The 26,974-nt window shown below is 37.9% G+C and overlaps 1 protein-coding gene across 1 annotated transcript in view; it reads left to right on the top strand.

The window, feature by feature from the left end:
- mical2a (microtubule associated monooxygenase, calponin and LIM domain containing 2a) overlaps positions 1 to 18,829 on the top strand; it is a 74,376-nt gene extending 55,547 nt beyond the window's left edge. The window contains exon 10 of the mRNA XM_037692800.1: positions 18,590 to 18,829. Coding sequence (XP_037548728.1) covers positions 18,590 to 18,829 — 240 coding nt within the window. The remainder of the gene's footprint in view (positions 1 to 18,589) is intronic.
- Positions 18,830 to 26,974: the final 8,145 nt, after the last annotated feature.

The following is a 26,974-nucleotide window of genomic DNA, read 5'->3' as shown; positions in this document are numbered from 1 at the left end:
GTTGCTCCAGCTGAGGTTGTCATTCATGTGTACACCCAAGTACTTGTAGCTGGAGATGAGATGAGACTTATAGGTCGGAAAATACGGTATATATTATATACAAAATGTGATGAAAATCTCTTTAAATCATTATGGCTAAGTGCAATTCAGACTTTTTAAATACTGAAAAGATCTTCCTCACTCGTCCATGTGGAAAAGTTTAAACAGTTTGTTGATTGAATTGTTTATCAAATAAAGAGAAAAACTGAGAATAACTTTGGCATGTTCTTGAACTAATCTTCTGATTAAAGGCATCACGAACAATGTGGGTCTTTTTTACTGGTCCTTGTGATTAGCTCTTTTATTTGTTATTAAGTTTTGTATAAAATGTTATAAACTGCAGAGTTTTTGCTGTTACATTAAATACTTCTAAAGAAAGTCATCTTTATTTCCAAAATGAAGTTAATGAAAGTATGATGTTGACATTAAACCTAGAAATTACTGAAATATTTTATCAGTTGACTCATCCGAGGAACCTTGACAGTGTTTTTCCTACATTTCAACACATTGTTTCTTTTTTTTGTTCATTGCAGTTTTCAAATTTGATCCCTCTTGATTTTGCATAAGTTCAAAAATTCCACGCAGCGTTCAGAAATCTCTTAAGTTTCAAGTCGTACAATTCATCACCTGAATGGATTAAGTGAAAAAATGTTGCTGAAGATCCTTGAACAATTGTTTTGCCGCCTCGTCTGGGTTTAACTGGTGCTCCGAGTGACACGCAAACAGCAGTAATTGCGTTTAGAAAAAAAAAAACTAATCAGTAAGCACAAACACGACAACCTTCGACACAAGCAAGATCCTTCAAATTTTTATTCTTTGTCTGGAAATAAAAAAAAATCACAACCCTTTTAAAATCAAGCCTTTGCAGCATGTCCAACAATCTGAACTGTTAAACAAGAGCTGTGCCGTTTTCAGTGCTCCACTTTGTCTTTGATATTTTACTGTGTTAGTGCATGTATTTTGATTTTATTTCCATATTTTTCTGCAGAGACAGACAAAAACTTGTGTCTTAGCATCTGTTCTCAACCTAGTTGGATGAAAAGCGCTTGAGAAATGAGAAAAAAATATATAAATGAGCTCAAAACGAAAAGACAGAAATCAATTTAGATAAAAATGTCACAGATTATTACTTTAATTGCATTCCACATCCTTGCAGTTTACCAAAGTGAAAGGCAATATAGTTATTTTTCTTTTTTCCTGTAAAACTGCAATTATCTTTCTAGACAGAAAAAAGAATCAACATTCTGGAGACGTTCTCAGCTGCATCCGTTTATTGAAACGTCGTCCAGAGTATGTTTACTTCACTTTGTATTTTCCTGAAGGATTTTAATGTGTACAATGTTTATTGAAAGTCAAGACAGAGGCGAGATGATCGGATGATCCAAATAAAAAAGTATTTGAGGTCCTCAGGGGGTTGAAGGTGTTTTCTTCTTCATCAGGCTCGAAACAAACAAAAACAACTTTCACTTTTTTTAAATTTCTAACATTCCTGATACAAAACATTTGTTTCATCTCTCCCCTCATGGTTTTGCTAGATTATTTAAAATCCAGCCTGTAGTTGAATTTACAGCAAATCCATCCGAACCTAAACGAATCGCTGAAAGGCGTTTGTTTTCAGCCCTGGGATGTGCACATGCACTGGAGTAAAGATGTTTTCCACAAGGCCAGAAGCAGCGTGCAGTCAGAAAAACGGGAGAACATACTTGCAAAACGAAAACAAAGGATGAGAGGGCGGCACATCCACCCTTCCTCCATTAAATTATGTTTCAAGATTATTAATTCAAGTGGGCGAATAGGGATAATAGGTTTTAACAAGGATGCACCAAAAGGAATATTTTAGGAGACGTGCAACAAATCTTTTGATAAAATTGTGAGCATTAGACAAAATGTTTTTTATGTATTTTATTTGGCTGAATGAAGAGCTCCGCATGAGGGAACAAAAAAGAAACATGGACGACAATACAAGTCTGTGAAAGGCTGTTCTAATATGTTTTTGGTGAGATTAGTAGCACAGGAAGATGAATGATGGTATAAATAATGGAGCGGTAATTTCACATATATCTCTGCTTGTTTTTACATTTTCCTGACAAGTTACCAGGGCTCAGTGGTTAAAGCAAAATCTCACACATTGGATCCGTTTGGCAAATTCTCCAGCTGCCAACCTCATTCCTGCCCATCAGTTTCCCCTTGTTGATCCTGTTACACGCCTGTTAGTGACGTGCCAGTATCGTGCCTCAGCCTGAAACGCCTCACGTCGCTGACAGTCCTCTGCTGTGGCTGTCCACCTGCCAACCAAGTTATTTATTTTTTTAGCCTCGCACGTCTGCCATCAAATGTGAAGACGGGCGTTTATTTTGGCAGTGCTGGATTGTGATTTGCTCACACTTGGAATAAAAAGGCATAAAAAAAAACAGGAAATATTTCCAACACAATGATTTATCTTTAAAATGTCACTTATCAGGAGAAAAAATGAGCTTTCACCCAAACACAGAGCTTAGAGGACGAACACGATGAAGCCCCACCACAACTAAACTGACAACTAGTCTGCAACAAACTGGGATTCTGAGAAGGCTCCCATCTTTTACTGGGATGGATTTCATGGCGTTGTCCTGTTCTGTTAATAATAGTTGTATAGGAAGGTCCTGCACAACCTTTGTGAATACTGACATATGTAGAATATTTATTTTTGTTTCCGAACATGAAAATCATCATATTTTACAAATGTTTTGGAAAAAAATACTTTTACTAAAATAAATTGGCAAAAAAAAAAAGGAGCATTTGGCAATTATTCTCCAGACGTTTATCTTGAAAAGCACTGCTGGTTTTGTGACATTTCTGCACATACCAGCATAAAAAAAGTTGATAAACATTCTTCTCTCGTTTAAACTGGAGGTTTAGAAGAACCCTGACAAATATCTAAACTGTTCAGGTCACACTAGAAGATTTTAAAGGGTGTGTTTATCATTGTTCCACGTGAATTCATTGTCATTTTCAACGTTTCAAAGCCAGGTTGACTTTTTGTTCACCGTCAGATGTCGTGAACTCCAACACCCAAACACCAGGCCCAGACCACCATGAAATATCTCATTTTACAATCAAGATGTGAAGTTTTTGTCATTAAAGTCTGAATTTTCATTCTCCCTAAAAATACATTTTCCTCATGACAACAATAAAAAGATGAACACTTCCATCCATCCATCATCTTTACAAGTCACTGTGCGAGAGACGGGGGACTGGACAGGTCTCCAGTCCATCACAGGGACACATGGACAGGTCTCCAGTCCATCACAGGGACACATGGACAGGTCTCCAGTCCATCACAGGGACACAGAGACAAAACCATTCTCTCACACATATCTAGGGACAATTCATAGTTACCCATCAGTCTAACATGCATGTTTTTGGTCTGTGGAGGAATCCGGAGTACCCGGAGAAAACCCACGCAGCACGGAGAGAACATGCAAACTCCACCCAGAAAGGTCCCAGGTTGGGATTTGAACCAGAGACCTTCTTGCTGAGAGGCAACAGCTCTATCAGCTGAGCTACCGTGCTGCCCAAAACGAATAATTACTATTTCTTATCAATGGGCAAACAGCAAAAAACAAACAAACAAAAACAAAAAAAAAACCAGTTCACGCTCTTTTTGAAGCTTTTTCCTGCTTCATGTGTAACGCTTATCTTTCAGTTTTTAAAATTCTGAGACAGATTCTTGTAATTGTTGGTATGTGGTTTAAAACATCTACATTTTTCTAGTCTTCATCTTTTTTTCTTGCCACCTAGGTGTCAGTCTGCAACGTGGGTAAAATTCTTATAGATGACCATTTTTAAACTGAACAAACAGAATTATCAGAGAACAAACTCTGTCTATGGCCACAAAAGGATGTGTTGAACTGCACTGTACTAAAGTTTAAATCAAAATATTGAATCTGCATTTGGAGAACTCTAATTGCAACACTGGACATCTTTATGGGAAACATATGGTCAGCTGAGATTCAGACGGACTTTTGACTAAAGTCAGGTTTTTTTTTTTTTTTTAAATCAGGATAGGAAGTGATCCTGCCCGGGGCCTTTCTGTGTGGCGTGCATGTTATCCCCACACACATCTAGGTTTTATTCTAGGTGCTCAGGTTCACCCCCACTGACCTAAAACGTGCATTTTAAGTTAATTGATAACTCACTATGAGTGAGTGAGAGGTTGTCCTGTTTGTCTCTGTGCAGCCCTGCTCTCACATCAGCACCAACAACCCTGAACATAAATATGAGTAAAGAAATTAGATGGATGGATACATATTAAATGAGATAGTTACTTTATTGATTATGTATAACAAAATGTGCAGATGGTCTGCAGCTTTAATGGAGTTTGAAGGGCATTTGCACGAACAAAATTACTTCTAATAAATATTTCCATTTAATGCGAATTTGCTTTTCTGACTCCACTTCCATGAATCTGAACTTGTCTTCTTCTGGTTGGAGGATCTGAATCTTCATCTGAGAGATGAAGATTAGATCCTTTGGGAATGAGCATTTTTAATTGTATTTTCTTAACCTCTATTTTTTCTTCTGACCATAAAATATTGTGTTTGTCTTTGATGTTGCTGTCTGCCCTTTTATTCTTCTTAGTTGGAAAACAGCTCAAGAAAAATCTGATCTTTGTTTTTACCGTATGTTTTGGTCTATAAGTGGCAGTTATTTGTATAATTTTCAAATCCTGCGACTTATACACAGAAGCGACTTATTTATATTTTTTAACACATATTTAAAAAACAATTTTTGGCTGAGATATGACCGTTTTCAGTCATTCTGACTGACAATATAGAACACTACCAGTTTCAGCCACTAGATGGCACCCGAGCAGTATGGCATGCCGTTGTGTCATGTAATAGAAAGTGGCTATTAATGAGAGTCTGCTTGTCACATCCTGCCACCTTCGTTCAGCTCGCCTGGAACAACCATCAAATCAGTTTCATTTCGCTGCGCCGCCCAGAGAAATGCAGCTGATTTGACCATTGAAGTTCATTCATTAAGTAAAAGTTCAACTGAGACACACCTTTGCTATAATGTCGAGCAAACAAATAATTGTTTTAGGTGCTTATCTTGTTAAATTTCGAAGAAATGCACAGCGACTCCTCCCTCTGTGTGCTTCCGCGAATCAGCTTTTGAAATGCAGCTGATTTGACCGTTAAAGTGCATTTATTAATCAAAAGTTAGACTGAGACACAACTTTACTATAATTTTGAGAAAACAAATAATTGTTTTTAAGCGTTGCGCTTGTTAAATTCTTGTTAAAGTCCTCCCCTGCACGCTCACACGGTCACCATTTGGCAGCCAATCGTTTTTGGCACAACACCTGCCCACATTTCCGGGTTGTGAACAGTGACACGTAACAAACACGACGCGTCAGTGGTGAAGCATAATAGATGCGAAGCAACGTTTATATGCATTTTTCCACTTTATTAGACATACTTAAACTGACGAGACTTACAAGGCGGTGCGACGTGTATATGGTGGAAAATACAGTGCTCATTTTTCCATGAATCTCTCATCCTGGTGACCTATGTTATTGGTTTTTGCAATATTGCTCCTCTGTAGTTATTTTATATTTTTGTTAGATATAAACAGTGAGACATTACGAACTAAATGTACATCTAAAAGCATGATAAATTTACATGAATGGATGTACAAATGAAGAAATAATGCGTCACATTGTTTGCAGCTCCATGCGTATACACTTTATCTGGCTAAAATCCTGCTCCCAGATTATTCCAGTTCACCAAATGCTCTCAGTTTTGGTTCTGGGTACGAGTATAAATTGAGTCCAGAGTGTCTTGCCAGCCTCATCCTCTGACATTTAAACTGGGATAGTGACAATGCATTTCAATAGCCTATTGTTCTGAATCACTATCATCAGTAAAGCCCAGAACGTGGACGCTGTGCTTTTCCACCAAAAAGCAGAAAATGATCACCCATAATCAGACATCATACACCGAGATGTCTTGAACAGGAGCATTTCCAGCCATTAGATGTAATTACACTCCTGTATCTGCTCTTATATACCTCTGTAGTCATATCAAATAAGCCTCTCTGCACATACTAAGACCATAGTCCTCCCTGGCCTTTTTATAGGACGGCAGCAGTTCAGGGAACAGTTAAGAAAAACACTCTTAAAAAGGTCTGCTTGGCAAAGCTGAAACTAGAGATGAGAGGTCTGTGACTAGTGGAGGTTTGGAACTTTGTTATTGATTTGTGCTAAGGCCACAAAACAGGAGAATCCAACAAAATGATTCTGCACTGGTTCTAAAATATGTGCTGAATCTTCAGTGAAAAACAACACCTTTATTTACACCTGCAGCTAAAACCAGAGTTTCTATAGGGATTTTCTTTTCTTTTGCATCATAGTTTTGGTCCAACAGTATGTTTTTTTTTTTTTTTTTTTGCCAAATGGCATGGATGTGACAATAGTATTTGTTGTTTTGGAAGGCACAACATAAATCTGTACTCAAAAAAAAACACGTGCAATATCAGAAAATCCTCTGCCTCAGATGCAATCTGAGCGCACATCTGCTCATAATCACATTTTAAACACTGGTTATGCAATAATCTGTCTTTAATGGCTGTGTCCAACTGCCAGAACCTCTGAAATGAGATAAAGAGATTTGCAGGTAACAATCATGTTTGCAAACTGTTTAATCGTGATAAAAAATAAAAAAAGGAGAGCAGCATTAATGAGGATTTTGTGAGAGCATTATTCCATCAAGTGACACGGTTTTCCTTCTAAACTTTGTTATGCCTGCACGGATTTTACAATGAGACAGATGTGCGGTAATTAATCTATGATGCATCTAAAATAAAATATACTGTACATGGTTACTGATACATTTAATACCATGGCCTCACACGTGGAGGTGCTGATTCTCATCCCAGCTGCTTCACTCACAGCTGGGGGGCTTCCCGTTAGATTTATTTTACTGGGTTTACGTGGAAATGGCAACTTCTGAGTATGACTGGGATTCACCATTAGCCAGTGGGAAGGTTGCGAGTTTAAATCTCAGCAGCAGTCTTTCTTTGTATAGTTTGCCTGTTCTTTCCGTGCACAGTGCAAAAACATGCTCGCTATGTTAAATAGTGGTTCTAAATTAACGCCAAGTGTAAGATGGATTTAAATGTATCCTAAGTGTTTGAAACACATTGTATTGTTGACTTAAATTAAACTTTTATTTTTTTCTTACTGTGGTGCTTTGAGAGGCTGGTTTTACTCAGTAGAGATAAAGTTAATTGAATAAATGAGATTGACCCAAACGAAGCAGCATCAGGAGACCAGGCAAAGTTTGTGCTCGTGAAGAAAAGTTCAATTAGTGATATCACAGTGTTTTAACTCTCAAAGGCTGCGCTCCGTTTGACTGTGGATCACTATGGTAACCAGAGCAGTGAGGCCATCAAACTGGGGAATGATTCAGCAGCTGGGGTCTTTTGATCCAAAAAGCAAGGTAATTAAATTCACTGGACTTCTGTGCATCTGCAGGTCCAAAAGAAAATGTGGCTTACGTGGGTGAATTTGGATTTTACACACTAATCTGCGCTGCCTGCTCTCTAACAGTAAAATCTGGACAATGGCATCATCATTCTGACAAAACACCGCTCGTCATTTAAAATCCTCTAAAACCCATTTACTTTTACATTTGCAGAATCTTGTTAAATCAATAAATTAGATGGTACTCGACCGTTAATGTGATGCTGCACTTCTCCATTCCTCTGTATAAAGAGTGTTTCCAAATGTGTGCTCGTTCTAGTACTTACAGGGGCAATGAAAAAGAACCCCAATGTCTAAAAAGTAGAAACAAAAAAAAATGGGTTGTTTTGTTACCATGGAAACCCTCATCCCCACTGTATTTTACTGCAAATGTTCAATCATGAGTTCTGCGTTTTGACTGCGTTCATTATCATTTTCAGATCATGAGGACCCACATGAAAATCTCATAAACTCTGTCTGTTTTTGCCAATTATTTTATTTTTGTATAAACATATAGATCAGTTGAACTTTACAGTTCTGAGCTGATCACAACAAAATATATATATATATATATATTTGCTGGAGTAGCAAGTTATAAAAATAAAGAGTTGAATAAATGTGTTTTTTATTTACACTTGGTTACTTGCACATGAGAATGTATAATTTTGTTTGTTAACTAAAAAGGTGACCCATTCGTGTGTTCTGACAGCGCAGCCATGACCCTGAACAAGATGGGAAAAAAATAATAAATAAGTCTCGTAAAATTCTCCCCTGATTTAAAAAAACAAGTTATTTTTAAAAGAACCCTCACCATATATTTAAAATTTAACAAACAAAACTTTTTTTTAAATGTATTTTCCTTATGGTGTTGGTCGAGTACACCACTGTCTTCTTTTTCAATGATTAATTGATCATTTAAAAATGTAGAAACGCCAGTTAATGTCTGTCAACGCTCATTTCTAGAATAAAAATACTAAAATACGAAGGTCTAAAATGATCAGAAGCTGCAGGCTCTCCACTCTTTTTCACTCACCCAGTAAAGTGGCCCTCACTAGTCTCTCTCTTATCTCTGAATAAAGTGAATCAGTGCGGCCGGCTGCGCAGTCAAAGTGGAGAGCCAGGAGAGCACCTGGCCCTACACAGCTATCTGATTAGAGAAGGTTGCAGGCCTGACTGAACCAGACCAGACCAGGCCAAGCAGCAGTGGCGGCAGGGCAGATCTGAGTAAAACGAACAAAAGCAGACTAATTCTATTGCACCATTACCTCCCTTTTAGAGGGAGCAGGGTCAAATCAAAGCAATGCCACAGCACAGATCAGGCTTATCAAGTCAAGTAACAGGAATGAAGAGCACAATGGAGAAACTATAGCTTCACTGCTTCAGAGCAGCTGATTGGTGCTCTCTGAAGCATGCATTTAATGATTAGGCTGCAATTATCTATGGAGTCCCAAATTGGCTCATAAATGAGACTGCTCTGATATATATTTTATCTAAATGTTGAGTGACAGGAGAGTGGAGGCATTTGGGAGGTTTCTGAACACGCACAAGTGACTTTGGAGTATGTTTATTTTTCATCACTTTTTATTTTTTGTTTTATTTTAGAGCATGAAGTGAAAATGACAAGCAGAAAAATTAGACAGGAAATGCACCAAGTTACTCATAAAGACGCTTAAAAGCACCATAAATGCTGCTTAACAATGTAGTTATAAATGTCATTCTGATGCATTTCATTCTTATTGATTAGTATTATTTGCCGTATAAGTCACATCAGTCCAAATAAGTCTAATAAAAGTGGAAAAAAAACCCACAAATGCGTCGCTTCACCATATAAGTCATCTATTATGCGTCACCGCTGACAACCTGGAAATGTGCGCCGGTGTTGTGCCACAAAATGATTGGCTGCCAAATGGCGGCCGCTGGAGCGTGCGCGGGAGGACTTTAACAAGAATTTAACAAGATTAACACTTAACAATTAGTTGTTTACTCAAAATTATAGCAAAGGTGTGTCTCAGTCTAACTTTTCCTTAATAAATGCACTTTAATGGTCAAATCAGCTGCATTTTAAAAGCCGATTCGAGGAAGTGGGAATGAGCAGAGGGACGACTTGCTGTGTGATTCTTCAAAATTTAACAAGATAACCACCTAAAAACAATTATTTGTTTGCTCAAAATTATATTAAAGGTGTGTCTCAGTTGAACTTTTCCTTAATAAATGCGCTTTAATGGTCAAATCAGCTGCATTTCGCCTGGGCGTTGCAACGAAATGAAGCTAATTTGACGTTTGCTCTTTGAGTTCTGGAGCGAGATGAAAGTGGCCGGTATGGCAAGCCAAGTGACTCATTAATAGCCATTTTTATCTATTAATGAGACACATGGCTTGCCATACTAGTCGAGGGCCCTCTAGTGGCTGAAAATAATAGTGTTCAATATCTAAATCGATATCAGCCAAATATTGGGTTATAAATATGGGGGGAAAATAAATAAATATGTCACTTTGCTGTATAAGTTGCAGGCATGCTAATTTATGCAGAAAACTGTGACTTATACAGTGAAAATTACGGTAGTATTATATTAATTAGTTTCTGATTTTGCTTATTTTTGTTGGTGGCTAGTAAAGTTTTTATAGTCATGAGGAAGACAGGAAATAAAATGTTTATTTTGTGCATTTTTGTGAGAGTATTGATAAAAGAACTAATGGCAGAGCCGTATACCTACAACAATCTCATCCCACTTACTAAATGAGCTTGTTTAAACATGAAAACGATAAAGATATAAAGTTGACATTAGTGTTTAAGATCACATCTTTATGACAAATAAAAAGAACAAAACAGTTTTTATTTCTCAAGATCTGTGAGACGTTTACAAAAGAAACAGAGAGGCCTCCACTTAAAGAAGTTTCTATTATGGTAAAATAAAAATTAATTAAAACCAAAAGCCAAGTTAAAAACTATTTGTGTCAGTGACACGGTTTGAGTATACAAGCTTTAATGCGTACAACGTTTATGATTACTGTAGGTTGATACAATATTTTAGTTTGACAAGCATAAAAACAGCAACTGAGTCATTTTTTATTTATTTATTAGGGCTAGTATTCCAAAATATCATTATTAGTGCAAATGAAACAAAAAAAGAAGAAACATGTACATCAGACTGCCACTTTTTAAAAAGCAACATCCTAGATTATAATTTGCTATTTAGTTAATATACTTGGTTATTAACAGTAAGAAGCACTGTTCATGTGTAAACAAACAAACAAACAAACAAAAAGTACTATATTTTATTGTAAAATTGGTTCCCAAGGATGAGTTAGTGTCTGAACACATCTCGGCCCCGATCATGATTGTTAAAACGAGTAAACTCACATTTTTACAACATATAATGTTTCTAAAGCTGTGTGTGGATTACAGCAGTTAGGACTCACAGACACTTTTCATTTGTATAACTTTTATTTCTGCTGAACTGTTCTGTCCTGTTGTTTTTCTTGTCACACGGACACAACACTGTTCCAGCTGTTCGGAAACAAACAAAAACTGATTTATTGTTCATCCCACACAAAACATGCAGAAAATCATCCTTCATCATGTATTTTCATAACTTAGTTGCTATCATTTGGCTCAGCAACCTGATAAATTATGTTTGAGTTGGTGTAATGATGCTGAATTGTATTTTTTTATTATTATTATTTTGGATCCAGTAACATGTAGCTAACATTGTAGCTTCCACACCCAGTCAGCTAACAAATTGCTAGAGTTGTCTGGAGTTACATACTTTGCAATAATCTTCCAATAAAGAATCATTAGCTACATCTCAGCGTTCAACATTATTGTGAACATTGTGGCTTTGAGTGAAGTGACATCGACTGTTTTTAAAGTGTAAACAGCTTATAGCCACATGGAAAAACAAAACGGATGGTGAAACAAACTGCACGGGGAAGATAAGAGCCTTTTCAAACCATCTGCCTCTCGGAGTCTTTGCCACTCCGAGCTAAACGTGCACAGACAGATGTTAAAAGGTGTTGATGGATGTCCTCAGAGGAGCGGTCCATCTTTATACAGCCCTTTCTTTTGAGGGGTTGGTGTCAAAACATGGCTGCTAATGGATGACTTGTTCAGACAGGACTGCAGTTGTGCCTTTGACTTTGTTTTCAGTGTTTAAAGTCACTCTTCTTAATGAGTCTGAGGATCCACCATTACAGCGTTATGACACGTGTGTGTTTATGTTTTAAGTGTACAGCTGGTATGGAAATAGTTTTTGCTTTTTAATTAAGGTGGTGGCTTCTGGCTAACACACTGATTACTGCTTTTGGTTGAATAAAATCTTTAATCTTTAAATCATATTTTTGATTTACTTCATTTTGTATATTGCTTCGTGTGTTGTCTATTGTTCTGTCTGTACAGCACTTTGGTTGGTTTGGTTGTAGCTGTTTTAAGTGCTCTATAAATAAAATGGTATGGTATGGTATGGTATGGTATGGTATGGTATGGTATGGTATGGTATGGTATGGTATGGTATGGTAAGAGAAATCTACATTTGCTTGTTTAGGATAATGAGCTGGAGGTGAAGCCTTTTCTTATTTCTAAAGTTTTGCAAATGAATGTCTTCATATTGACCTAATTAACAACAGCATTCTGTTTTACTCTCATCTTTTGAGAGGGGTCACTCTTGTGGAGTCTGCAGCTGTTTTTTTTATTTTTTTATATATATTGTTGAAAATACTGCAGACCTGAGAAGAATGAACAAAAGATAGATTGCAAGTCCTGTAGGGTACTGGATGATGACAGAGACCATGAGAATAACTCGAACTGTTAGAGACGTTACAGTTTACTCCATTTTCTCGTTTAATCTCTATTGTTTGTATGCAATAAAATCATATGTAAATTTAGTTTAACTGTATAGACACAGCCATTATATAAATATTTGAATTGTTTTTAACCATTAAGTGATGATTTATGAGTAGTACATACAGTATTATGCTGTGTGTAACGTAAAGGAAATGTTCACAAGTAGAAAAGCCTTTGCCAGTCCATAACTCAAGGTAATTAAAGTTAAATGCACCATATTTTTCTAAGCTGAGGTGATTTTGTGACCGTCCACTTGTTACATTTGTAACAACTCTGTATTTGTGTTCATCTATATGTTTTTAAAAAACCTGCTCTGCTATAGATGCAAATAAATCCAGAGGAATACATTTTTAATTGACACCGCTGCGTTAAATATTGGGTTATTTATCATATTAATAAATGATCATTATTTCAAATGCATGTTTTAGTTTCATTGATTTATCTAGGAGGGCTTCTGTAGATGATGGTCAGTGTTGTGGTCTCGTCATCCTGATGTTGCAGACTCAAGCTCAGGTTGCATCTGGAAGGGCATCTGGCGTGAAACACTTTCCACATCTCTGGTGTAAGTTTGCTCAATGTGTCCCTGCAGAAGGGAGAGTGGGCACACTTCTGCTAATCCGCTAACAGCTAATACTGGGACTAATTTTTTTGTTTAGCGGTTGGCAGTTTCACTAACTTTGGCAACAGTCTGCTGCTAAATTAGGTTGTGCCAACTGGTTGTTTTCACACCAGATAGTCCGGTTGGGGACCAATATTCATAACATTTTCTTTACATTTGAGCTGGCGTGGTTTGCTTTCACACTGCAATTGAGCCAACCTGTTCCCCCGCTCGCCTGTGGGGGCGCTGCACCAAGAGCTGCTGAAAGAAACTACACAAAAACCTCTGAACCTTCTTCTTCTTCTTCTTCTGGAAATAAAAACAATAACCGGAGCAGGTTTCCCGCCGGATTTTGGGAGAGCAGGAAGTGAAGCTGTTGGGCGCGGAATGTAAAAATTTTTTGGACGGATTATCGATATTTGACAATTTTTTTGACTTTGGAACAGGCGGAAATTGGCATAAACTGGTATGTGAATGGTTCGGATGGAAAAACAGGTAGGAGACATGGATTTTGAAGGGTGGTTTGAAGAGAGGGAGAGGAAGAAATAAAATGGAGGAAGGGACGAAGGACAGCCAGAGTAATAAAAGAGAGATGGAAGGGAGCAGCTCGGATGAAGAATGGGTATAAGAAGAAAAGTAGTGCGGGATGAATTTACCTTAATATTAAAACTAAAAAATGAGGAAGGGCCGGGTAACATAAGCCCCATTTTGATATCAGAAGAAATAAAAAAAGAAGATTGGGGGATGTAGAAATGGTGAAGATGTTAAGAGATGGAAATTTATTAGTGTCATGTAAAACTGAAGAACAACAAAATTTGCACGTCGAGAACATCTGAAAAAGAATGGTCATGGAAAGAAAGATAATAGGAGAAAACAAAACGGTTTGCTGAGTTATTTACGGTATCCAGTGGATTCAACCAACCTTTATTTAGACGGTAAATCTCATTGAACCTCCAGGACTCGTTTACAAGAGAGACCTGATTTCAACAAAGAAAGATGACAACAATGGACAGTTATAAAAAGACATACAGATTATTATTATTATTTTTTATACAAATAAGATGGCAAAAAAAGTAACAAACAGCTAGGTTATGAGGCGAATGTAGAAAACTAAAAACAGGAACATGTCTGCATTGGTCCCTGCCAGGCGTCCAACAGATTCTTAAAGCCACGTAGAGAGGTCAAAGGTCGAGAGCTTCAGGTCTTTTTGCAAGATATTCCAGGAAACGGGAGCGGAGTAGGAGAAGGCTCTTTTGCCAAGTTCAGTCCTCACTGAGGGAACACTGCAGGTAATGATATCCTGACAGTGCACGCTGTAGCTGCACTCACGCAGAGACATGTAGGAGGAGATGCATGAAGGATGAAGATTTAGATAAAATAAAAAAGAACGTTGTTGGTGCACAAGTAAACAACTTGAAGAGACCGTGGGGACGGGGGGCGTTCAACATGAGGGAAGAGGCAATGCGAGTGCTGCCTTTGGCTTTTTAGCTAGAGAGCCTGTATTTTGCGCCGCTAGCTTAGTGATATGTCAGTGCCGGGTGGGGGTGGGAGGGGCAAGTTCAGTTTGGTCGGCGGGGTGCTCAGTTCTGTTGACGAGGTGGGGCACCCCGCCTGTATAATGGTAGGGGAAACACTGTAAAGTAGTCTAAATTTGGGGAAAAGAAGGAAGAAGAGCATAAGCATTTTAAAATTACTAATTATTTATTAATTAAGATTAATTAATTTAATAATTTAAAATTACTATTATTATTAAGTACTAGTAACATCAGTGAAGAAGGAAGGAAAGGTCAGGAAGCCACAAAACTAAAATACAAAGATTCGCTACAAAATACTGAAAAAACAAATAATTTATTGAATGAACCATTTACAAAAACAGAACTGAAATATGCACTAAGGAAAACAAAGAATACAGCACCTGGTAAAGATAACATTTGGTACACAATAATAGAACATCTCAGCGAAACATCAAAAGATATAATATTAGAATTTTACAATAAAATCTGGGAGGAAGGGGAGCTGCCAGAGAGCTGGAAGGAGGTGATCATAGTTCCAATAGCCAAACCAGGAAAAGACTATACAAAACCAGAAAATTATAGACCTATTGCTTTAACTTCAAACATGTGTAAAATAATGGAAAAAATAAAAGATTAAAAATAGATTAACTTATTATTTAAATATCAAAGGGTATATATCCAAATATCAGAGTGGGTTTAGAAAAGGGAGGAATACTAATGATCCAACAATTTGCTTAGAGCATGAAATCAGAAAAGCACAAATCAACAAAGAAAGTGTAGTCGCTGTATTTTTTGATATAGAGAAGGCATATGATATGATGTGGGTAGAAGGATTATTAATTAAATTATGTTAAATGGGGATTAATGGAAAAATGTTTAACTGGGTTCAAAACTTTTTATCAAACAGAACAATAGAAGTAAGATATGGGCAATAACTATCAAGAAAATTTACAGTAGAAAATGGGATGCCACAAGGAAGCATTTTAAGTCCGTTATTGTTTTCAACAATGATAAATGATATATTTACAGACATTGGTAAGGAAATGGGATGTTCACTGTTTGCGGATGATGAAGCCATATGGAAAAGAGGTAGAAATACTGAATTTGTTGTAAAGAAAATACAAGATATGATAATTAGAATAGAAAAATGGGCATTTCAATGGGGATTTAAGTTCTCAGTAGAAAAACAAAAGTAATGGTGTTTACACAGAAAAGAACAAGAGAGGAAATAAAATTATATAATCAAGAATTAGAACAAGTAAAAAATGTAAAGTTTTTAGGAATATGGTTTGATGAAAAAATATGGAAAATACATATACAGAAAATTACAGATAAATGTAAGAAAATATTAAACATTATGAGACATTTGGCTGGCAGTGACTGGGGAGCAGATAGAGGAGCTTTAAAACAAATATACACCGGATTAATCAGATTATCATTGATTATGGAAGCATCATTTATGGATCAGCAGCAAAAACTCATCTGGAAAAAATAGACACAATACAACATCAGGCGTTAAGAATCTGCACAGGACCATTCAAAACTACACCAACAACAGCACTAGAAGTAGAAATGCCTTTATATCTAAAAAGAACACAACTAGCAATAAATTACTGGATACATTTACAAAGCAATAACTCGGATCATCCAACATGTGATACACTAAACCCATGCTGGGAAAAAGAGAAAACAACAAGAAGTTTGGATGGATCATAAGAAAGAAAACAGAAGCAGTTAAAATACATAGTTTAGAAATAAGTCCATATCTACCACTATCAGTTTTACCACCCTGGATTTAACAGCAACAGTAGACATGACACTAATGGAAAGGAAAAAGGACGGGACATACATCATAGATTCACACACAGTGCTTACTTATGTAAACAATTATTATCAGTACATTCAAATTTATACAGACACATCAAAAACAAATGAAAAAATAGGAATAGCTTTTATAGTACTGGCATTTCAAATAAAAATAGGAAAACGAATCACCAACGACTTGTCAGTATATACAGGAGAGATGTTAGCAGTTTTATTGGCAGTGCAGTGGGTGGAGGAAGTAAAACCATTAAAAACAATAATCTGTTCAGATTCAAGTTCCACATTATTCAGTTTAAAGCACAATCATTCAGACAGCAGGCCAGACATTTTATTAGAAATACTCCACACATTATTCAGAACGCAAAGGATGGGCTTAACAGTAACATTTTTATGGGGACCATCACACATTGGGATGGAAGGAAACAAGATGGCAAAGAAGGCAACTCAAAATCACATTAACTTCACAGTACATACAAGTAAATCAGAGGTAAAAACAAACTGAAAAATGGCAGAAAAGATGGGATGAAGAAAGAAAAGGAAGATGGTTTTATAGGATCAACAAGACAGTAGGAGAAACGAGAAGAGGAAGAAGGAGCAGAAAGGAGGAAAGATTAATAACAAGGTTGAAATTTGGACATACGAGACTTGATTATTCACTATTTCAAATAAAGAAACAATACAGGAAAATGTGAGCACTGGACAGGATGAAACTATACAACATGTGATACTGGAATGTCAGAAATATGAGCAAGAACGAAGATTTATGAGGAGAGAGTTTGAAAAGATAAAAGAAAAGCTCCACATAATAGATGCACTACAACACAATTTAGAGAGCAAACAAATACAAATTATAATGAGATATTTTAAGAAAACAAAGTTGATTAATAGAATTTTGAAATGCATATAGTTCAATCATGCATACACATAGAAATATCCCATGATGAACCACACTCCAGATACCAGTGGTGGCGGTAATGCACACCTAGTTTTTTGCCAACCACTTTTAAACCCATCAAGAAGAAGAAGAACAAAAACGGAGTGGCATCAAATTTTAGCGATTTTAGGATTTCTGTTTTGTCATTTTTCGACCATAGACTCAGCATGAGTGGAAGATGAGGCAGAAGACCATGGAGAATGTTGTTTTTCAGCTGACAGCTCCATATGAGGTAAGAGAAATGTGTGTTTGTTTGCCCTGCGTTGTAGTCCACTTCCTGTTTGCAGAGCGGTGTCCGGTCTTGTTGCATTCACATTGTTCTCGAGCCGCTCTAGAGTTTTCTTCTACCGGACAGAGACGTAGGTTTTTAGGCGGGCCAGAGTTCGCCTTTTTGTTCCATGACAGAGTTCGATGGCGCGTTCACACCTCTCCAAATGAACCGGACTTCCTAGGCAATATCTTCTATATATATTCTATTCTATATTCTATATATATATCTTAGATCCTTATTTACCGTTTCTTTTTATACTTTATATTTTGCTGTTTTTGGGTGTAAATGGGACATATAATTTCATTCAACCTCATGTACCACATGTGACGTAAATGCCAATAATTGGACTCGAACTAGACCCGTTTCGGACTTTAACTGTTTGTATATATTCTCTGTTATTTTATGTTGTGTATGTTCCTTTGTACTGAAACTCTGACACAACAGTTTCCTGCGGGATCAACAAAGTCCCATCTTATCTTACCAATCAGCCGAACATTCATTCAACCTTTATTTATACAGATTAATCCCATTGAGCCTCTGGGACTCATTTACAAGAGAGACCTGGATTTAACAGAGTGATGACGACATATCCTGATGCATGCTCAATAATCAAAGAGTGATGACAACAGTTGACAACAAACAAAGACAACTGAGAACAAGTGAAAATAAAATGGTTTTAAAAAATGCATGTTTTTGGTCTGTGGGAGGAACGCAGATTGTCCAGAGAAAACCCACACATGCACAGAGCGAACAGGCTAACTCCACCCAGAGGGGGCTCCGGCTGGGATTTGAACCAGCGATCTTCTTGCTGGGAGGCAACTGCTCCACCTTGCCACTCCAGAAAAAAAAAAAAATCATTTTTGTGTGGTCAATCAGGCCAAAAGCACACCTGTCTTGGTCTTACTACACATTTTCCAACTTAATCTGCTGTAATTTTGTATCCGATTCGTAGTCTCGTAACAAATTACAGCCCCAACCCGGTTTGTGAACCACTATTTGCGTCGCCATATAAGTAGAGGGCCGTGAAGCTGTAAAATCGGAGTTTCGCGGTGTTCCCTGAAGGCGTCAGCTGCTGGGACGTTCAGGGCCCTCCTCCTCCCAGTCCCCGGGGCTGCGCCGCCGCCCAGGCCGCCTGCTGCCCGCTGGCTCCGGGATGACGCCACCTCTCGCTCCGCCCCGGCGCAAACTCGCTCCGTGCGTTCATTTCATTCCTGCTCTCATTCCGAGCATTCTTCGCATCTCTGTCAGTGCGCGAAGCGATTCACCTCCACCTTCCTGGCTGGCCCAGAAACACCCGAATAACTTGAACGTAGTAGTCAAAGCCCCCCAGTAACATCACAGTATCAAAAGAAAGGGACATTTGTATGAGATGTGTCAATAACGAGGTAAGTTTCAGAGGTAGTTGCAGGCACGCAAACTGCGCGTAGACTTGTGCTCACGGAGGTTTAGTGGCGCTCTTGAGGAAATGCTGCCCAGTGTTTTCACTGGTTTATTTCGTGCGGTTTGCTGGTTTGTGCCTCGGTGGGAGTGGATGGCGGCTCCTGCAGCTCGCGGCTCTGACACGGCAGCAGACAAATCTTTGACATTTTTCACATTTTTTTTGTAAAGAAAGCCCGGTCGTACGCCCCCACCATAAAAGCCTCAGATGGCCCGAGTCAGGCTGCAGGGGGGGAACTCGGACTTGGGATTTCGAATGAACTGAAACATCAGAACGATTAGTTGTTTTTGGACACGATGACGGCTGAACGCTGCTCTTTTCCTCTGTGCTCAGCTCAGCGGGAGTTGCTGGTTCCAGGACCGCCGCGGAGGAAGCCAACCCGGCGGGACTTGTTGCTTCAGCTGCTTCAAGCCGCCGTTCCAAGTTTCTTGTAAGTATTTATAAATATATATATATATATTTACGGATTTTCTCTGTGCAGCCCGTGCGCAACTCTCGTTTTACTGTGACGCTTCTTTTTCCAATTTACGCACAGAATCTGCGCAGCCTTAACTTTGACTTGTTTAAAACAGTATTAAAGGAGACTATTGTGATACTTTCTGTTTACTGTTGATGAGGAAACCAAATCTTTGTTTTTAATCTGAATGCAGCCACGAAGAAACTTGTGAACTTATTAAAAGCTCAAATAAGTTTTAGCTTTGATTTAGAGTTTCCTTCAATCTAGTTTTGTGCCAGCTCAGCTAAAACTCCCCCCCACAGACCAACAGACACATGTTGGAGGAAACTTCAGCAAAATTAAGAGTTCCCTTCATTGGTAACAGAAAGTAAATTATATACCATGCTGCTGTTAAAGTTTACTCCCTTATGTAGCTGACTTGGGCTGGTTTCCCTTTTGTTTCAATGTTATTTGCAAAGTTAGACAGGAACAGCCAAAGGACACGTAAAAAAAGTTAATGCATCAGACAAGCATAGGCATAAACAGTAACACACCTTCACAACTCGCTAATGAATACTGTACTTCCAAAAATCCTCAAAAGGACCTTAAAAGAATATAAGAACAAATTCAAATCAAACTTTTTGAGGCTTGTGTCTCTAGTTTGTGCTTTTGGATAGTCACACTGTTCCAAGCCTTATTTAAAAGCTGACACTATAGTCAATATTGCATACCTCTTAAATCAGTGTTGTACACTGCAGTTCACTGCTGTGCACCAGAGAAGTCTCACGTTCATGAAACATTTGACTGTAAGTCCATGAGGACGTGTATTGTTGGGTAAACTATATTCTCCAGTGTGCTTGTGAAAGCAAACCAGAACTGACTATTTAAAACCACCCAACAGGTAACCAGGCCATAGTTGACAGCTCTGATTTAATCAAGTTGTTTTAATAGATTATTGGTTTGGCTGTTAACCGTAATATAAATCTTTAGGCACCTCTTTTTTTCAGCTCTCCCAACTGTGCTTTTATAAATTTAATTAGCTTAAACATATACAATAGTTATAAATTAGTGACAAATAAAGTAAAGCATGTAATATTTATTTTATAATCCCACTTTTTTTTCTTCTTTTCAGTGTAAATGTAGCTGGCTACTGAAAATGAGCTACTAATGTGCACTTTCAAACACGCTCTTTCTTATTATGAATGAGAATAATACCTAAGGTAATGTTGCATCACACACATTTTATTTGAATGAATGCATTAAAACAACTGTTGCGTTAATTTATAAGAAAACAGCTTGACTGCAGTCAGGTGTAACCCCAAGCATGTCGCAGCATATAATGGGTTCATGAGAAGGAATAATAAAAAAATGTTTTGTTTAGTTTTTTTTCTCCTCGTTATGCAACCGTTGGATCGGTTTGGACAGAAGCCTAAAAAACATTTGCACAAGAATAGCTTGTTGTGTCTGCTTTGACTGAGACTTTGCCACTGAAATTTGTTTTCTCAGCTTTAGTGCACATTAAGCATTATCTGCAGAGCGTCGAGAGTCGGACACAAACAGGACCACAGCTTTTTGCGTACATTAAGATTGGACCTCCTTTTTAGGTAATCCTGAGCAAAAGTGAACTTTCAAACAGTACTACAAAGATTGCAACATTGTCTGAAGAAGCAGATTCTGATAAATGTCTGGATGAGAAAGGCTTGTGCTTGTAGATATATTGGCTCATTGTTCAGGTCGTCTTCCTTTCTGCTGCCTTGTACAGGTCAGAGAGGGCAGGACTGCAGAGAGTGTAGTCTATCTGTGCTGAAGTGTGGACAGAATAATGTGCTTTTGTGAAGCGCAGAGTGGATTGTGTTACTTGGAGCCAAGTGAGACTCGTCTTTTCTCCTGTTAACCTTTAGAGAACGGCATTCTGGTCAGACATTTGTCTGATGTCCTTATTCAGTTTGTGCTTTATAGGAAGTATCTTGTAAACCAGTCATCATCTGTCAGCGTTGGGGGGAGTTAGTGAGCTTGGCATCGTTTGCAGGCTGCACATCTCCGTCTCATTCAGCAAACCCTTTTGCGAACAATAATGACAGAACGTGACCATAATGACTTAAGACAACTGGAATATACTGAATAGATGCCTACAGTTATCTGGACTAATCGGGACACAAAGACCCATCAACAAAGAAGAAACAAGTTCAGCCGTTGACTGCTCGTTATAATTAACATTTCAGAGTTTCAGATTGATCCAATAAATACATTTAAAGTAATAAAGAAAGCCGTTCTTATTTGACTTTTAGACAAATCAGTTCCATAAAGATGTGGTTTTATTTTTCTAGCATTTCATTTACAAATAACCTTGTAATTCTACAAATATTGCATTCGTGTATACCGTCATTTCCGGACCATTGAGTGCACTTGGATATAAGCCACGCCCACTAAATTGAAAACAAAGAAACAAATTTTTTTTTTTGCACATATATAGACCGCATTTGTCTAAGCTGTGGGTGTCCACGTCTGTAACATGAGATATTTGCACAGAAAGATTGTTTTAAACTTGATTAAATACTGTAGCGTGGCAGCACACGGCTACTGAGAGAGATGTGCATCTTGTTGTAGATCAAGAACCAACCACCAGATGGCGTCTTATAGACTTTATCTTATTGTTCAACACTCACAGACAGAGTGAAGCCCACAGGTCGTCATGACAACCACCTCCTTCACTCATGGTTACTGAATGTCCTAACACAAACTAACACATATTGAACACATGAACTAGGCTGACAAGAACAGACTAATCTCTAAAAAAATAAGAAGCTAAACAGCTAACCAAAATGATTAACAATGAACGTAAATTTTACCCATAATCCCTCTCTGAGGCCATGTGACCGACGGTCAACCCCACATTACGTGCCGTTAACATACTCAAATATGTACAGTTTATTAATTTTGTTCTGAACAGTTCCTGTAATACGGCTGGTTAAAAAAAACTACAATCGCCTACCAGGAAGTCATTGATAACTCTCTCTGTCTTCCTTCCTTCTTTCACTGCGCCCCCCTCCCTGGGGGCACAACAGGGAGGGGAGGAGAGAACAGGGAACCCTCCCCAGTGGACCAGTGAAACTTGACCTGAATGACCTGTTCGGTAATTTCAATGGTCAGATTTTTTAAAATCTTTTATTTATACAGGTAGTCTCACTGAGTCACGAGGACCCACCCCCCAAGAGACACGTGTATTGGGCAGCTACGCGAGCGCTCGGGTGTGACAGAGATAAATTTTTTTGCGGCAGGAAGCTCGATAACCCATAAAAAAAAAAAAGAAACATCCATTAATTGGCTGCAGCATTGTTGAAGCCGCGGTGTTTAAAGCTTGGTAAAAAAAAGTAGCAGCTTATAGACTGGAAATTACAGTACATATATTTTTATTTTTTTATTTTATCCAAACATAAGTACAGCCATCTATTTGGACTTGGGGATTTTTTTCTCATTTAGTATAGATTTTTAACAAATCCTGTAGAACTTCTATTTCTTCCTTTTTTTTTTTTTTACACACTGTCTTAATGTTTTAATCAAGTATATGAATTTTTCATACCACATTTGTCACTGTTAATTAAAGGTGCTCACTACAAACTACGTTCTATTCATCGTTCTGAACAAGTTATATTGAACTAAATCAAATGATGCAGTTTGAAAGTTTCCTCCAGTAGTTTTCCAGATACGTACATTTTTGCACAATTCTAAAACGCAGGTTTGCACGTAATGTTAAAAACAACAACAACAACAACACATAAAACCACCTTTTTCTGCATACTTTACTCAACAAATCTGAACATAAAAATGTACCAAGACATACAAATTATCAGACTTTTTAAATGACTCGTCCAGGAACATCATGATTGTTGACCTATTTCCAGTCTGTCTGTTGGTAAAAAAAAAACACATTTTGCGTACACATTCAGAAAGGACACATTAACCATCCATATGGAAAAAGTGCAGATTTTGTTTCTTAATAATTTTTTTACTGGTCTTATGATATTGCAATAAGAACTCTTAACAAATTTGGTAGTGTTATGTTTAAAAAACAATCAAAACATGGGCTTTATTTGTTGCCAAGGCTCGTCTTAATCCTCGTTAAAAAAATAAATAAATTGCACTACAGTACAATGAAAGTTATTGGCTTAAAAAAACCTGATGTCTATAATTGGATTGTGATACGGAGTCATTAGTTGTGCTCTTGGATGTTTTTTGTACCAGAGGCTGAATCACATCAAAACATTAGTTTTCCACAGTCGAACCAAAGGAGGGAGTCTGCTGCAGGTTTGCTTGCTGTGTTTGCCCCGAGGTAAACCCTGGTCTAGAAAGGGAATTTTTTAGAGTGTGCACTGCTGCTCAGCAGTTTGAGAAAGTCCCACTGAGGCCAACACAAACACAGAGAGCCACCGAAAAGGAAAAGCTGGCTCAAAGCCACTGACGTCATCTAAGTAAATCTGTTTCAGTAATGCAGCCATAAAATGACTGCCAGTTACCAAATGCCCTTTGGCCCTATCAGCCACCTCAGTTTAGAGTTAGAACAACATTTTTTTGTTGTTTCCTCTTTATGCATACTAGAACGCTAAGCTCATTTCTATTTTATGCAGGCGTTATTAATTTGATCATCAATAAAGAAAAAGGAATGTGTTTTTTATCCTCCTCATTTTAAAGCTACACTAGAGGTTTTCACATATTTTATGTACTCGTCTACCGTATTTTTTGGACTATAAGGTGCACTTAAAATATTTAAATTTTCTCAAAAATCTACAGTGAGCATTACAACCAGGTGCACTTTATGTATTAATGCTGGTTGTGCTTACTGACCTCTAACTGATTTTATGTGGTTATTGTGAATGAGTTGAATAAAGTTGGACTTATCTAACTGTTTTGTTTCGCTTATTGCGCCTTATAATCCGGTGCACCTTATAGTCCGAAAAATATGGTAATTCTGTTCAGACTTGTGAAGAGCTGGTGCATATCCCAGCATTCAGTAAGTGATTGCAGTCCATCACAGGGTCAGCATAGAGAAATACAAGACAAAGATCAGTGCATGCACACACTCACTGCTAAGGTCAGGTTGTATCTCACTGTCTGCAGCTGATGGAGACTAGTTGACCACTCTAAATTATAAAATAATAATTAAAAAAGTATTTTTTCAGCTGAATTCTGAGTGTTTTTGACCAGTGAGCACTACGGCTGCATTTTGGTTGACCACATTTTGAAAATCACAGCCCCTTTATTGTGAACCGCTTGCACACATAGTGCACATTATTTCATTAGGTCTTCTGTTTCCACCCTTGCAGAATCTTGCCTGAGCTGGATTTAGCTTCATAGCACACCGCACCAATAACAAGATAACAAGACCCTTCAAAAAGGTGTACGAATTAATAAAAGCAGACAAATAATTGAAAAGCACTGAGAAAATGGCTGAAACGTTTCTTAGTTTGAATTATGTTTGAAGAAAAATATGTCATTCAAAAAAAAGATTTAATAATTGGAGAAAAGGGAACAAACAACTGATCAAGCATCAGTCAAATCTGGACTAGCTAAAGAGAAAATGGCTTCAAAACAGATGCTGACATTGTTCTTATTAGACCGTCAAGTTTAAACTTGCTGTCTGCTGTAAAGTCTCATTCAGAACCAGTCACGGCTGCGCTTTGGGTCAGAATAGATTCGCTAGCAATAATAAGCAGTCTAAAACACGACTTAATCGGTTAATAAATAGCTTTTTTCTCTCATTTCGAACTGTTCGTGCTGGAGCCTCAACTCTCTACTGCGGTGAAGTTAGATTTACGTTGGACGCTCGAGCTCTCTGGCTTCAGCGGTGTGTTCCTCTCGTTCGATCCGAAGCAGGCAGTCTGATTTCAGTCAGCTGTGTTCAGTCTGCCCCTCCTCCGAGACGTAATGATTCGCTTAGGGACCGTCAACAAAATACCGAGCCAAACACTCTTCAGAAACAAAAATGAATATCTTTTACTTCATGTGACCCACTGACACAAAACTAATGTTAAACTACTCTAATAGACCTGACGGACAAGACATCATTTATTTCTCATTTTAAAGCATTTTCTAGTTAGTTACTTAGTGAAAACCATGATTTTTTTAAAAACAAATAAACTATGCAAAATTAGAAAATGCTTTAAAATGAGAAATAAATTAGGGTGCCTCATCTGTCAGGTCTCATTGAGTAATTTAACCCAAGTTTAGTGTCAGTGGGTCACATGACAAAAAACATTGTTCAAACACCACTGAATGTCTTACTTTCTTTGTTATGTAGCTTTGAAAATTAATAAACGCTGATACATTCATTCAAAAGCAAACTTAAATCGGAATCGGAATAAACTTTATTGGAATTCCACCGAGGTACAACGCAAATATGTACGTACAGTCGTCCGAAAGATGGGCGGAGTGCACGAAGCTGCAACTACAGGAGAGCGCGGCCATTTTATCCTTATCAGATAATAATCTTAGATTATCTTGATCTTAAATCTTGATCTATATGATCTTAAAGTTGCAGTATGTAACTTTTATAAAAAATATTCTTATGAAAGTTACATGTTTTTTAATTTTATTTTTTATTTTTTACATATTTGTTAAAACTGTCACTATGTTATATAGTATAAGAGATAATCTGTGAAAAGATTGAGCTCCAAGACTTGAGGTCTTGGTCTTAGACCCTGAAAGTCTTGGTCTTGTCTCTGTACACTCTGGTGTTGGTCTTGACTTGGTCTCGACTACAACACTGGTGCAAGTTGCATTATAGTCAGAGTCAGAGATTCTTTATTGTTGTTCGCACCTCATGTGGTACATGTGGTGGAGCGAAATTATGTACACAGGGCCCCAGTTACATCCAACAATAAAATGTAAAAGAAAAACAATGATAACATCTAAGATATGAACTAAGAAAAACATCAACTACAAATACACTAAGCACTAATAGCATAAAAACATTACATCGAACAGCAGCACAAACATGAGCATGAGTCTCTGTGAGCAGATGAGCACGCATGAACATACAACATGAAACAGATCAGCAGCAACATGAAACAGATCAGCAGCAACATGATGTGATTTTTCACAGTGATTATTCTAGTTAGAGATTCATGAGTCTTAACAGCCTCAGGGTAGAAGCTGTTCCTCAGTCTAGTGGTTCTACACTTAATGCTCCTCAACCTCCTTCCTGAGGGGAGCAGGACAAAAAGTGTGTGCTGGTTGAGTGTGGTCCTTCATGATGCAGGTGGTCCTCTTCCTGCATCTGGAGGTGTAGATGTCTGTGATGGTGGGGAGACTGACTCCAACATCTTCTGTGCAGCCTTCACCACTCTCTGCAGAGCTTTTCTTTCTGCAGCTGTGCAGCCTCCATGCCACACGTTGATGCTGGAGCACAGGATGCTCTCCACTGCACACCTGTAGAAGGAGGTGAGGACTGAGCTTCTCAGACCAGCTCGTCTCAGCCGCCTGAAGAAGTAGAGTCTCTGATGAGCTTTCTTGATCAGGCTGGTGGTGTTGTTGCTCCAGCTGAGGTTGTCATTCATGTGTACACCCAAGTACTTGT

This window comes from Nematolebias whitei, chromosome 2, assembly GCF_014905685.2.
Source record: "Nematolebias whitei isolate Nwh7 chromosome 2, NemWhi1, whole genome shotgun sequence".
Lineage (NCBI taxonomy): Eukaryota > Metazoa > Chordata > Actinopteri > Cyprinodontiformes > Rivulidae > Nematolebias > Nematolebias whitei.
Note: the sequence above shows the minus strand (reverse complement) of the source record. Positions and strands in the feature narration are given on the sequence as shown.